The 14060-nt window shown below is 44.0% G+C and overlaps 1 protein-coding gene across 1 annotated transcript in view; it reads left to right on the top strand.

Annotated features, from left to right (window-relative positions):
• CORIN (corin, serine peptidase) overlaps positions 1-14060 on the top strand; it is a 358777-nt gene that overhangs the window by 244811 nt on the left and 99906 nt on the right. Inside the window, exon 6 of the mRNA XM_045284056.1 lies at positions 8048-8161. Coding sequence (XP_045139991.1) covers positions 8048-8161 — 114 coding nt within the window. The remainder of the gene's footprint in view (positions 1-8047; positions 8162-14060) is intronic.

Here is a 14060-nt window from a genome sequence, read left to right as displayed (position 1 = left end):
GGGAGGGTGAGCATCACAGAATGCCAGGATGTTAGAACAAAGCATTCTTGCATTGAGGGAGGGCTTGAGCAGAGGCCCAAAGTCCATCTACTTCCTCAATACATTGCCATATGAATGTATGTACATAGGGCAACATCTCTATTTTTATGAATTAATGTACACCAATGTTTATACCACTATTCACTATGTACATCTATGTTTATACCACTATGTTTAATGCAAACCTATGTTTATACCACTATCCATAGCTTTGCCCCTTAGATCTATCCTCTGTTTTCTTTCACCTTCCTCCTGCTCCGCCATCATGCTCGCCCTTCTTCTGTCTCTTAGCAATTCCTCTCAGCTAGATTGCTGTTGCTCCAACACCACCAGGATCTCTACATCTTCCTTGCTGTTGCTTTTAGTTTCCTAGTTGTTCCCCTGTATATGGTGTTGTTTGATCACTGCTCCTTTCCCCTGCCTCCTTCTTCCCCCAAGTCCCTTCAGAACCATTTGTCCCATTGATTTCTCTTCAAGTTTGCTTCCTATGCCTATCGTATATAGGTAGGCAAAACAACAATCACAGAGACAAAACAAAAAGAAAACAAAGAATGGATAAAAAGAGAAGGAAATAAAACTAGACACGTACATACACACTGCCAATGAAAAAGCATACATAATTCCAGATCTGACCACTGACCTTTTCACTATCTCTCCACCAGTCCTGGGGGAATTCTGGAAACTGCCCCTATTTTTTGGGCTCTCAGGGTATTTATGGCCTGGCATTGCTCCCGTTGCTGATCTGTTATGTTTCCTTCTTGGTTTGCCCCACTCAGGTGGGGGTGGAGTTGGAGGTGTCAGACCAGACTCACCCGGCCCCCGGTGTCTCCCCAGTATTGTCCTCAGTTGCAGTGTGCTCTAGTGAGTGGGCATTATGCCTTGAGCTGTTGTCAGCCCTGCAGTCCTCTTTGGGCCTTAGCAGCTCCATGCAGGAACATCATCCCCAGGACTTGGTGTGCCGTTATGGACTCTAGTCCCTCAATCTCTCTTCTGTGTGGGAGTGGCAGGCTGGCTCCTCTCCCCAACCTGTCGGTTTCGTGTTGTCTCTGTAGCACATGCTTCTAGGGAGGGGGGTCAGTTTGGCTCTCTCAGCATATCTTACGCTTAAAGAACTTGAGAAAAAAATCAAGCTCTAGTTGCAATATTGAAAGATTCTATGACAAAATGTTGAACAATGCAGGAATCATCAATAGAAGCTAGAAGGACCACGCAGAATCACTGTGTGAAACAGAACTAGTTGACATTCAACCATTTCAAGGGAAAACATGTGATCCAGAACCAAAGATGCTTCAGGAAGAAGTTCAAGCTGGCTGAAGGAATTAGTCAAAAAACCAAGATGATGGAAATTGATGGAATATCTGATAGAGCAATGGAAGCACTCATTCATCTGTCAACCCCTTTGGAAGACATCTACTTGACCAACTGACTAGAAGAGGTCCTTGTTTGTGCCCATTCCAAGGAAATGTGACCCAACAGAATGCAGAAATTATTATCATCTGCAAGTAAAATTTTGCTGAAAATCATTCCACAATGGTTGCAGTTGATGGGAAGCTGCCAGACATGTGAGCTTGATTCAGAGGAGGAGGTGGCACAAGAGTCATAATTGCTGATGTCAGATGGATCTTGGCCCAAAGTAGAAAATACCAGAAAGGCGTTTACTTATGATTTATTGACTGTGAAAAGACATTTGATTGTTTGGATCACAGCAAACTGTGGATAGTATTGAGAAGAATGGGCGTTCAAGAATATTTCCCTTGCTATGTAGAACCTGTACTTGGCAGTCATTTGTACAGAGCAAGGAGATACTGCATAGTTTAAAATCAGAAGTGTGTGTCTAGGTTGTATCCTTTCATGTTGCTTATTCAATCTGTATGCTGAGCAAATAATCCAAGAAACTGGATTATGTGAAGACAAATTCAGCATCAGGATTGGAGGAAGGCTTATTACTAACCTTTGATATGCAGATGGCACAACCTTGTCTGTTGAAAACAAATGACTAGAAGTCAAGGACTAGAGCTCAGACTTCGGGATTCAGAGGTGGTTTGCATGTTTATGGATGCTGAATGCCAGGTCTTTCTCTTGGGTATTCAAGCCCCAATCCTTTCGATACTAATGGAGAGCAAGCCATTTGTACCACTCAGGGATCAGAGGCAGATGGTCAGTAAGTGAAGTATAAGCATAGGCTTGCTTGTGCTTACTTACTAATCTGGAGTGAACAAATTCACAGAATCTAAACCATGATGAAACCCGTGTGAAGGCATCTCTCCCAATTAGTAAGCAACCACAAACTTGTGCTTACCCAGCTTACTGGGTACTCTGTCCCTGTCAATTTAGGATTGCAAATTTGAAAAGAAGCTTTGATTTGGGATTGGGAGAGAGACAGACACCAGCCACTCCATGAATTGCTGTGGACCAGAGTTGACTTGGTGGCAGGGACAGGGGAGGGGTGAGGACATTAGGGCAGAGTACAACTGTTCCAAAGGGGTTCCCAGGCCATGCACTTTATGGAGCAAACCCTGGTGGTGCAGTGCACTGAGTAAACACTCAGCCACCAACGGAAAGACCTGTAATTCAAACCCTTCTGCTGCTGGTGGTTCTTTCATAAGGATTTCTGCCGAGGACACCTCTGGGACAATTGTACTCTGTCCTGCAGGGTCACTATATGCTGAGATTGACTTGGCAGCAATGGCTTTTGGAGGGGGGGGTGTTAATCTTCCCAGAAACAGACCCCAATATCTTTCTCTCTTGGATCAACTGTCAGGTTCAGTCTTCTAACCTTTCACTTAACAACCAAGCACTTTACCACTGCACCAGTAGGACTCTTGATTGGGCTATTGTTTTGTGCCAATAAAGAATATTAAATCAGTTTCACACAAAGCACTTCCTTAATTGTATATTTCTACTCAAATAAACCTCAAAAATGTGAACACAGACTAACAAGAAATCAAACAGAACAATTATATGAAATAATCCAAATTTTATGAAAGTAAGGATGATTAATGACACTATGAACCTTAAAAAAAAGGCAGAATAAGAACACAATTTTCAATAAAGAGTAGAAAAGGCGTATTGTTCCTAAAGTCAAGGGCAGTCGGTCACACTGCCAAACAAAAGAACTCCATTTCTGGTGAATCAGCCCACTCAGGGGATATCAATAATCAAAACGATGCAGGCCGTGCCGGGCTACAAATGCGATCAAGATTTGATATGACCAGGCACAAAGAGAAAGTGTTGCTAGAATAAAATGTGTAGGGTCTTAAAGATGAATCCTAGATGATAGAAGTTATGTAATGTTGAGTTTTCAGCTATAGTTCCTGGGGAATCATTCAGAGCCATAAGGTGGGGAATGTGATAATTCTTCTGAGGAGCTGCAGCTGCTGAAATACAGACATATGGAATTTTACCTTGTTCTAGTCCAATATGGGAACAATCTCAGAATGTAAGAAACTCTACGGCTTCAAATGGCTCTTAACGTTAGAGAGAGGATGTTGTATAGACAGGCCCATTAAATCGTATTGTTTTGGTTTTGCATTTTGTATCTGGATTCCTGTAGACCTGGTAGGAGTCTTACTGTGTTCTGTGCTGAATCCACCAACACTGAATGCAATAAACACAGTTATAGTTTTGACTGTGAAAACCCAGAGATGCAATTTGTACTGATAGTGAAATTGATATTGCTGAAAACAGAGATTTGCTGTTGACAGCATGAAAACCACTTGTGATGTAATATCATGAGAAACTTACTAATCGACTAGTTCTTACCCCTGCCCTGTCCCCGCCATCCAGTCAGTTCTGACCCACAGCCACTCGTGGAGCGGCTGGTGAATTTGAACCATTGACTTTGCGGTGTGCTGCCCAATGCTTATGCCACCATGCCACCGGGGCTTCAAAACAATATCTGACAGTTACTACATCTAAATGGATTTCCTGGATTGGGTTGGAAAATAGCAACTTCCTTCCCCTTTCTTTTCTTCACTTTGTGTCCATATATTGTGTTCCGTTAGAGATTCAGGTGACCTGTTCCCATCAAAGACTAAAGTCCCGAGTGACAGTCATAATGCTACATCTTAGGAACAGGGTGGTGAATGAAATATGAGCTCTGGAATTCACTTTGGTTCATATCAAGGGTCAGCTCACCACGTACTGCAGGGTTCAGGTATGAGTGGACAGGGAATGAACAAAGGAAAGTGTGTGAAATGAGGCATCTGACCCCACCGCTTAGTGGCACCCATGCTGGCTTTGGCAGAGGCAGATTTGGGGATGGGGGTGGGGTTGTATTTTTTTTTCCTGGTATAATGGCTAATATGCTCAGCAGCTAACAGAAAGATTAGAGGTTTGAGTCCACGCAGAGACATCTCAGCAGGAAGGCCTGGTCAGCTACTTCTGAAAATTCAGCCCTGAGACCGCCGTGGAGCACAGTCCGGCTCTGATGCACGAGGTTGCCGCGGGTCAGAATCGACCCGATGGCAACTGACTGGGCTTATTTGTCTTCGATTATTCTGAAAATCGGAGTTGAGGGCCCTTAAAAATTACATTTGCTTTTCTCTCTTCTGTTTCTGATTAGAAAAATGAGACAGGATCTTTGGAAGAACATTTGTAAAATACTGAGTAAAGTGTAATGAAGAAAAGAATTATCTTTCATGCTAGTGCCAGGGATAATTACAAGTAACTTGATATATTTATTTCCAGTTTAAACAGCTTTATGCTTTCTAAAAACCTTTTGGTGTTTTCCAACTTAAATGATCTTGATCTTGGTCCCATGATGTCGTGTATTTCCACAAAATACTTTCCGTGGCTGCAGCAGTATTCCTTATTATAAAACCAAACCCACCTCATCCCCTGGCCAGCGGATCGATTCCAGCTCATAGGGACCCGATTGAACTGCTCTGTTCATTGACCCGCTCCTGAGGGTCTCTGAGTTGTACCCTTTAGGGAGGCAAACAGTCGTAGTTTCTTCCTTTGGAGCAGCTTGTGGGTTTGAACTGCCAACCTTCTGGTTAGTAGCAGAATACTTAACCATTTTAACACCACAATTCTTTTAACCAGTCCTCTACAGCTGGGTAGCTGTGTGATGCCACTGTTTCTTCACTTTAAACAATGGTGGTATAAAATTGCACGTATTCACCAGATATTCTTTTTAGTAAGTCCCAGAAATAAGACTTCCAAGAAATAAGATTGCCAAATTCTGCACATTTAAAAGGCCTTTGACACACATAACCAAATAGCTACATTTATTTTAACACCCATCGTGCCGAACTGCTTTAGTAATGATTTGTCTTTAAAAAGTTTCTAGCTCTGCCTTGAATTTATTGTCTACTTTAAATTTGAAACTTCGGAATATGTATTGAATTTGGAGAAGAAAAATAGCACCATCATTCCGGAAACAAAGTATACCAAAATGCAAATGTATTAAGGGAAAGAAAAACCAAAAGCAAATACAAACTAAACCCACTGCCGTGCGGTCGATGACAACCCAAGAAGGAAAAGAAAAAGCCCAAAGGACTAGCAGCCCATGTCATTCCACAGTGTTCACTAACACGAGAGACTCTGACATTTGTCAAGGCAAGTCACTAGATTTCCAAAACTGGGCATGCGGCCTCCAGACCTGTCTTCCAGTGTTGTTAGGTGCCACCGAGTCGGCTCCAACCCACAGTGACCCTATGCACAACAGAATGAAACACTGCCTAGCCCTGCACCAGCCCCACAATTGTTCCTCTTTTAAGCTGCCCCGCAACTTTACCAAATGTGATGTCTTTCTCCAGGGCCTGGTCTTTCCTGACAATATGTGCAAAGTTCGTAAGACGAAGTCTTGCCATCCTTGCGTCTAAGGAGCATTCTGGCCTTACTTCTTGTAGTACAGGTCGGTTTGCCCTTTGAGCACTCCATGTACTTTCAATTTTTATTTTCTCCAGCGCCACAATTCAAATGCATGGATTCTTCTCCGGTCTTCCTTATTCCGTGTCCAACTTTTATATGCATATGATGCAAGGAGAATACCATGGCTTGGGTCAGACCCACTTTAATCCTCAAAATAGCATCCTTGCTCTTCAATACTCTAAAGAGGTCTGTGCAGCAGATTTACCGAATTCAACTCATCTTTTTATCTCTTGATGGCTGCTTCCATGAGCACTGATTGTAGATCCAAATAAGACAAAATCTTTGAAAATTTCAACTTTTTCTCTATTTATCATGATGTTACCTATTGGTCTGTTTGTGAGGATTTGGGTCTTCCTTATATTGAGTTATAATCGTTATTGAAGTCTACAATCCTTGATTTTCATCAGCAAGTGCTTCAAGTCCTCCTGACTTTCAGCAAGGAAGCTTGTGTCATCTGCATACCACAGGTGATAAGCCTTCCTCCAGTTCTCATGCCCCATTCTTCTTCATATAATTCACCTTCTTCGATGATTTGCTTAGCATATAGATTGAACAAGTATGGTAAGAAGATTCAGCTCTTATGCACACCTTTCCTGACTTGAAACCATGCAGTAGTCCCTTGTTCTGTTCTTGATCCATGTACAAGTTCCAAATGTGCACAATGATGTGTTCTGGAACTCCAATTCTTCTCAAGGTTATCCACAGTTTATTATGGCCACACAGTCAAAATGCCTTTGTATAGTCAATGACACACAAGTAAACATCTTTCTGGTATGTTCTGCTTTGAGCCAAGCTCCATCTGACCTCAGCTATGAGATCCCTTGTTCCATGTCCTCTTCAGAATCTGGCATGAACTTCTGGCATTTCTCTGTCAATGTACTGTTGTAACCATTGTTGGATGATGTTAAGCAAAATTTTACTTGTGTAAAATATCAATGATATTGTTCCACAGTTTGAGCATTTTGTTTGGTCACCTTTCTTTGGAACGGGCACAAATATGACTCTCTTCTAGTCATTTGGCCAAGTCACTGTCTTGCGAATGTCCTGGCATTGATGATTGAGGGCTTCCAGTGGGTCCTTAGCTTTCTGAAACACTTCTATGGGTACTCCATCGATGCCTGAAACGTGTTCTTCCAGTGTGGGTCCCTTAGTGGTCTGAATTTGTACTATAACATTCTTTGCCTTTCATAGAGGCCCGTATTAGATTGAGACTTTACTGCTCTGTTTATTCACTGAATAGCGCTTCATGTTGCAATGCGTTTCAGTCATGAAGGATGTATTTCTGTTTGGTATTTTCCCCTTACATGAGTTGTGTCATTTCTGAGGCCACTCTTGTCCCCTGAACAACAGGTGCTTTATTCTGCAAGCACCATGGAGGATTTTCTCCTGTTGGACTGCTAACCTCAAGGTCAGCAGTTCGAAATCACTAGCTGTTCCTTTGGAGAAAGACAGGGTTTCTACTCCCTTAAAGAGTAACAGGCCCAGAAGCTCACAAGGGAAGTCCTTGCTTTTCCTGTAGGGTTGCTATGAATCAAAATTGATCGATCGCAGTGTGCTTTGTTTTGTTTTGTTTCCTCTGGCCTGGCAGCATGGCAACCCTACTAGCCACTCAATGAGAGAAAGAAGGGGCTGTCTGCTCCCATAAAGATTTACAGCCTCATAAACCATTTAAGAGGAGCCCTGGTGGCTTAGTGGCTAAGCGTTGGGCTGCAATGTGCAGGGTCGGCCATTCAAAAGCAACAGCTCTGTGGGAGACAGACTAGTCTTTCTACTTGCATGAACAGGTCCAGTCTCAGAGACCCACAGGGGGGATGCTATGAGTTGGCATCCACTCCATGGCAGTGAGAAAGCATCGAAGGAACTCGCTGTGAGTCGGATTCTATAGCAGTGGGTTTCCGTTTGGGTTGGGATTTTTGGGCAAGCGCTTTGTATGAAATCTAGGTAACTCGTGGTGCACGTGGCACACGTGCTACAGGCAAATGAGCGACTGTCAAATTGCAGGTTTTTGGAAATCCATGTGTGTGACAGCAAGGGATGCTTTTCTTTATTGCGATTTCTTTCTTTCTTCTAATTTGAAAATGGAAACAAAGCCCACAGTGCTCTGACGCCTTGTCTCTGCCCTCCCCTGCAGGGCTCTGCGGAGGTGGCCAGCGCTTTCTGTGTGCCAGCGGCATCTGTGTCTCCAGGAACCTGCAGTGTAACGGCTACAATGACTGCGGGGACTGGAGCGACGAGGCTCACTGCAGTAAGTGACAGCAACCGGGCTGGTCTGTGTGGATGGGGGTCCTATTCAGGTGCCCAGAGACCAAAGTCATTCCCACATGACAGCCTTCTGGCACTCACACGGCTGGCTTTAGGCATGCCTGTCTAAAGTGAGTGCATTCGTTTGTCTGCTTTATTTATGCTTCCTCCCAACCTGGAGCTTGTCAACGGCAGACCAGACTGTGTTAAATTCCTCCCATTGGTAAGCTCAGCCTTAAACACCCCTCTGTACTTCCTGCCTTGATTTCAGTTAGTTATTTTGACTTTCTTAGCCGGTGGTCTGTTTGCTATGAATTCAGACTCCATGTTATTTTGCACCTGATTAAAGGGGGAAAATTGGTCTCGAGACTATTTTGTATGCTCTGTACCCAAAAGAGAACCATATGCAATTTTGTCCTAATTGCTTTTTAATGGTTATATAACCAGCAGGAGTTACTATGGGGAGAGCTGTGTTATACTCCGGGCCACAGTTGCCAAGGCTTAAGAACTCACAGTGGCTGATCCCCCACCCCCTCCTCAGAAAGAGCTGTCCGTGAGACAGGTGCAGCGAGGCCTCTTCATCAGCGACGCTCACTGGTGGTCACTTTTGAAAGGCAGTATATATGGTGGTGACATTTCAGGCCAATGTTTCCAATCTGGCTGCCTACCTTAGCTACTTGAGGTGTGATGGATGCCTGAGAAGAAAATCAGCTTGGGAAATGTGTGATGGATGCCTGAGAAGAAAATCAGCTTGGGAAATGCTTTCTACCAACTCTACATATTAGAGAGGGTACCCAAAATACTGGAATTTTTTCAAAGTTATGTATTTAATTTTTTTTGTTTACAAAGCAACCTTATCACTTTCAAAGGACTCTCCATTACACTGACTACATTTGTCAAATCTGCGATTCCATTCTTGGAAACATTTTCAAACTCATCTATTTGGATGGCTGACAATACCTCCCTCATTTTTTTCTTCACTTCTTCAAAGTCATCAAATTGCTGCCCCTTCATGTCTCTCTGCATTTGCAGAAACAAAGAGAAGTCACAAAGAGCAAGGTCAGGTGAATCATGTGCGGCACAAGAGGAATACTGTTTTTTGTTAAAAACTGGTGGACTGAGATGGCTGCATGGTGGCAAAACCAGTCTCCTATCTGCCACAAACCAGGCCTTTTTGTCGCACACTGTTACACAACCTTTCCAGAACCTCCGAATAGAAAGCTTGAGTAACAGTCTGACCTGGTGGAATGAACTCCAAATGCACAGTGAGTCCATATTTTCATCTGTTTGGGAAGTTGATGGATGTCCAGAACAAGAAAATTACTGATAAGCTTGAGTTTTTCCCATAGTGCTATACTTGTAAGCTGTCTTCAACATCACAACAGTTTCTGCAGCAGTTTTCCTGAGCAGGAAACAAAATTTCACAGCCACATGTTGTTCTCTGAAATCGATCATCACAAAAAACGAGGTTACAGCAAAATTGTTTTTATGAAAAAATTCACTGTGACCAGAGAGAACTTTCCCAGGTGACACCACTGGGTGCACTAACTCAGAGCAAGTTGTTCCATGCTTGCCTAGTGGGGAAATTGTGCACTACGAAGGCTCCACTCAGCCTAGCACAATTCTGGTTTTTGGGGGGTACCTACTAGTAATTGAGAGAAAGGTTGGGCTTCCTATTCCTGTAGAGTTAAAGTCTCAGAAATCCGCAGGAGCGGTGCTACCCTGACCTCGAGAGTCACCATGAGTCGGCATTGACTTGATGGCAGTGAGAGTGAGATACATAACGAAGGATTCTGAAAAAAGCCCAAAAAACAACAACAAAAGCTTTGTTAATTTTGTTTCGCTGGATATTTCCTCAAAATTACTTATTCATAGGACCCCTGCCCGATTTATCTTTCTCTCTCCTCTTCCTCTTTTCCCTCTTCTCCCTTCCTTCCTCTGTTCCTGTGTTCCTTCTGTTTTGCATGTCTAGTGTCCTGTGCAACTTTCCTTAGGCCGCCCGTCTTTTAGGAAATGTTATTTTCAGCACCTTGTTTGTAATTTGGAATTCCCTTTTCAGAAAAACCGTTGGAATACTATTTGATATATTAAAAAGAACATTTTCCTAAGATTCCTGCTTACATTAGGGAGTCTTACTGGGGACTCGGGAGCCCTGGTGGTGCAGGGGTTAAAGTCCTCGACTGCTGGCTGGACAGCTGGCCGTGGGAGCGCACCAGTCACGTGACGAGAGGAAACTGGCAGTCGCCTTCCATAAGATTTAGGCCTTGGACACCGACTCTGTCCTGTCGGGCTGCTGCGGTTGGAATCGGCTCAATGGCAGTGGGGTGCTGGGGAATTAGCAAGCTCTTGCGGTTGAGAGGTTGAGGAGGTGATAAAGCAGCACAAGGGCTTTCCTTACGAACAAGCCTCGCAAAAGGACCTGGTTTGGTCAGTCGAGGAGATCAATCCTGTCAGAATCCTTCTCTCCACAGTGCTTTGCAAATGTTTCTGAGATATGGAAGTCTTTCGGGCCACCTCTTCTAGTGTGATAAAGCCCTTGGCTTCTGAGCTTGACCATTCTGGGCCTGTGGCATTTCAGTGTTCAGGTGTACCACAGGTGCCACACTCCCATTACACTCCTGTTGTCACCTCCCCATGGGGAAGGCACAGTATAAGTCTGAATTAGGACTTGTGTACAAATCAGAGTGTGAACACAACCCACTTCTGTGCTCTTAAGACAAGGAGCAGAAGAAACTACAGCTTCCCAAAGATTCTGGCGGGCAGCTGGGGCCTGCCGAAGCTAGGGACTCCATCTGTTTGAATGCAGTAGTAGATTGTACTCTAAACAAAGTCCTTAAGATGAAGTCTTGGCTACTCCTTAGAAGCAAGGATGGCTTGAATTGGTCTGGTGTAGTTTGGACACGTACTTTGGACATGTAGTAAATGTTTTTGAAGTCTTACTTATTGTGAAGTTTGTTCTAGATACTTAGCAAATAGAAAGACTGGCCAGGTGTAACTTGGGAAATGCTTTTGGGACCACCAGGAAGCTTTTGGGTTCACCAAAGAAATAAGACATAAACCTGGAAACCATTCCAGTCAGGGTTTGTGTGTGTGTGTGATAAACAAGACAGAACAATGTAGCAGAAGAGATATCACAAAGGAAGACATGATTGTTGTAAGCAAGCAAAATCAAAGGCCGGAAGTGCTGTGAGGAGAGAGGCAGGACCACCTGCCGGAGGGTGGGCTTGGGTGGGAAGAACAGGTGGGAAAGAAAGGATGAAAGCTAGATCTTTCAGTGAGGCCATTTTTTATATCTTCCAGAATAGTGGTTCTCAGCAGGGGGCAGTCTTGGCATTTTGCGATGTATGGAGCTATTTCTTGGTGGTCACATCTATATGTATGTGTGTTTGGGGGTGGGGGGTGGGGGGGCTCATATTGGCAACTAGAGGCCAGAGGCCAGGGGGCTGCTAACCATTCTGCCCTGCTCAGGACAACCCCTTATGCAAAACCAAACCAATCTCACTGCCATTGAGTTGATGCGGAGTCATAGCGAGCCTACAGGACAGGGTAGACCTACCGCTGGGAATTTCTCAGACTGCAACTCTTTCCCTAAATGGAAAGCCTCATCTTTCTCCAGCAGATAGCTGGGTGGTTTTGAACTTCAGACCTGATGGTTAGCAGGTGGCATAATTGTCATTCCACCAGGGCTCCTCAGCTCCGCACGACCCAGGCTTCAGTGTTAGTAGTTGATAAACTGCTCTGAAGCGAGATGTCAGTAATAGAAAGACTGCAGGCGTCCAGAAGGCTGCCTTCTTCTTTTGGCTCAGCTTAGTAACAAGCTGGGCAGCTCGGCCAAGTCCTTTAAACTCTCCCAAACCCCCCCCAATACCAATTCACTGCCACTAAGTAGATTCCAGCTCATGACAATCCTGTAGAACACAGTAGAAGAGTGGTTCTCAACCTGTGGGTCGCAACCACTTTGGAGGGTCGAATGATCCTTTCACAGGGGTCGGCCTGATTCATAACAGTAGCAAAATAATAGTGATGAAGTAGCAACAAAAATACTTTTATGGTTGTGGGGGGGGGTCACCACCACACAAGGAACTGTATTAAAGGGTTGCGGCATTAGGAAGGTTGAGAACCACCGTAGTAGAACCACCCTTGTGGATTTCCGAGGCTGTACCTCTTTTGGGAAGAAGAAATCCTTATCTTTCTCTGGAGGAAGAGCTGATGGTTGAACTGTGGATCTTTCGGCTAGCAGCCCAATAGACTCTGGCGCCAGGGCCCCCTGGTGGCCTGTAAAGTGGCACGCCTGCTGTTGGGTCCCCTCCTTCATTAACCTGCTGTAGGTGGAAGTTGGGCCTCCCAACTCAAATCATGAGTTCAGGTTTATTTCTGAATTTGTGTTCATGATGAATCTATGTTTGAACCATTTATATTCACAGTCACAGAACTTGGGTGAATTGAACGAAGCCCTTGATAAAAGGCTTTCTGTTTCTTCGTGTTCTGCTTGGGGTAAAGGACAATTTGGGGGACCCACGAGAGGGGTGTGTCTGTGAGATCCCAATCAGAAGTGAACAAGTATTAACTTGCAAGGACATCAGAAGTCACATTCTGCAGCAACAACTCATTAAGAAAGAAAACAAACCAGATAGTATCCAGGAAAACATCTACCTTGGGTCATGCAAAATTATCTTTGTATTGAGTAAGAAAATCACAGCAGGCGGCTTTTGAAATGTTTGATTTGCTGGCCCCAAATTGCGCTGACAACATCTCTTTTTAGTTCAAATAAACACTTATTCCAATAAAAGGGCCCACTGTGGTTGTTGCTATTTGCTCTGTGCTTCTGGCTGTGCTGGGCCTCTGGTGAAGGCTTGTGTATTTTCTGATTCCGTAGTGCTTAGTCTGGTAACAAGTTGTTTTCCACATGCAGCTAATTTCGACTCTGACCTCTGAAAATGGCTTTTAAGCACACAACAGCGGAAAGTTGAGTGTGTACCTGGGTGAATAATGAGGACTTTTTAAGATGCCTGAGTCACCTCCATTTAAGAAACTGTTTAATAAATAACAACATCAATTGGACAAATAGTTCCCAACAAGATACTTTACTAGGAGTTCCCTGGAACTCCAGAATGAACCTCACAGAGGCTGTGTGTGCATCTTTTATAAATGTTGCTGTGCTTTTGGGTTAATCAGAGTCTAAAAGGGGTATTCGATTCTGTTAGTCCATGTTGACTGGAGAAACTAATCCAGAGACACTCATGTGTGTATAGGAAAGAGCTTTATAAACAAGAGCAATTGAATATTGAGGAAACATCCCAGTCCAGTCCAGATTAAGTCTAATATTAGCTCATACATCCCATACCAATCTATAAAATCCTCTTCAGACTCATGCAACACATGCAATGACACCGAATGCAGGAAGATCACAGGCCAGTGGGCGGAAAATCTTGTGGATCCAGTGGTGGTAGAAGCATCTCAGCACTGGCAGGGGTCTCCACGTGGCTCCTCCAGCTCCTGGGCTCTGGCTGCATCAGCATGGCTCCATCAGGCTCTTCATCAGTAATGACTCATAGGGAGTGAGTGGGTGTCCCACCTCCAGTGAGCTATTAATCTCCTTAGCGTCTCCAAATGAGGTCATCAAGCTGTGACCTGATTGACAGGCTAACCTCCACCCCTTCACTCTCAAGTTTCCAATTGACAGCAGTATGTCACTACCTCAGATTCTCCAGCCCAGGTGAGTCAGTTCCAACTCAGAAGGAAACCCTGCCTGGTCTTGCCCCATCCTCACAATTTGTCTCTTGAACAAAGAATGAATGAATGAAATTGAATTAGAAATGCATGATTCGTGTAAATAACAAATGCACTAATGTGAAGTAGTTAACAGTTTAATTGACCAATGCCCAATATATATATATATATAT

This window comes from Echinops telfairi, unplaced genomic scaffold (assembly GCF_000313985.2).
Source record: "Echinops telfairi isolate 266 unplaced genomic scaffold, ASM31398v2 ScPeMD7_7468;HRSCAF=8506_0, whole genome shotgun sequence".
NCBI classification, from domain to species: Eukaryota; Metazoa; Chordata; class Mammalia; order Afrosoricida; family Tenrecidae; genus Echinops; species Echinops telfairi.
This window is presented reverse-complemented; position numbering and strand designations above follow the sequence as displayed.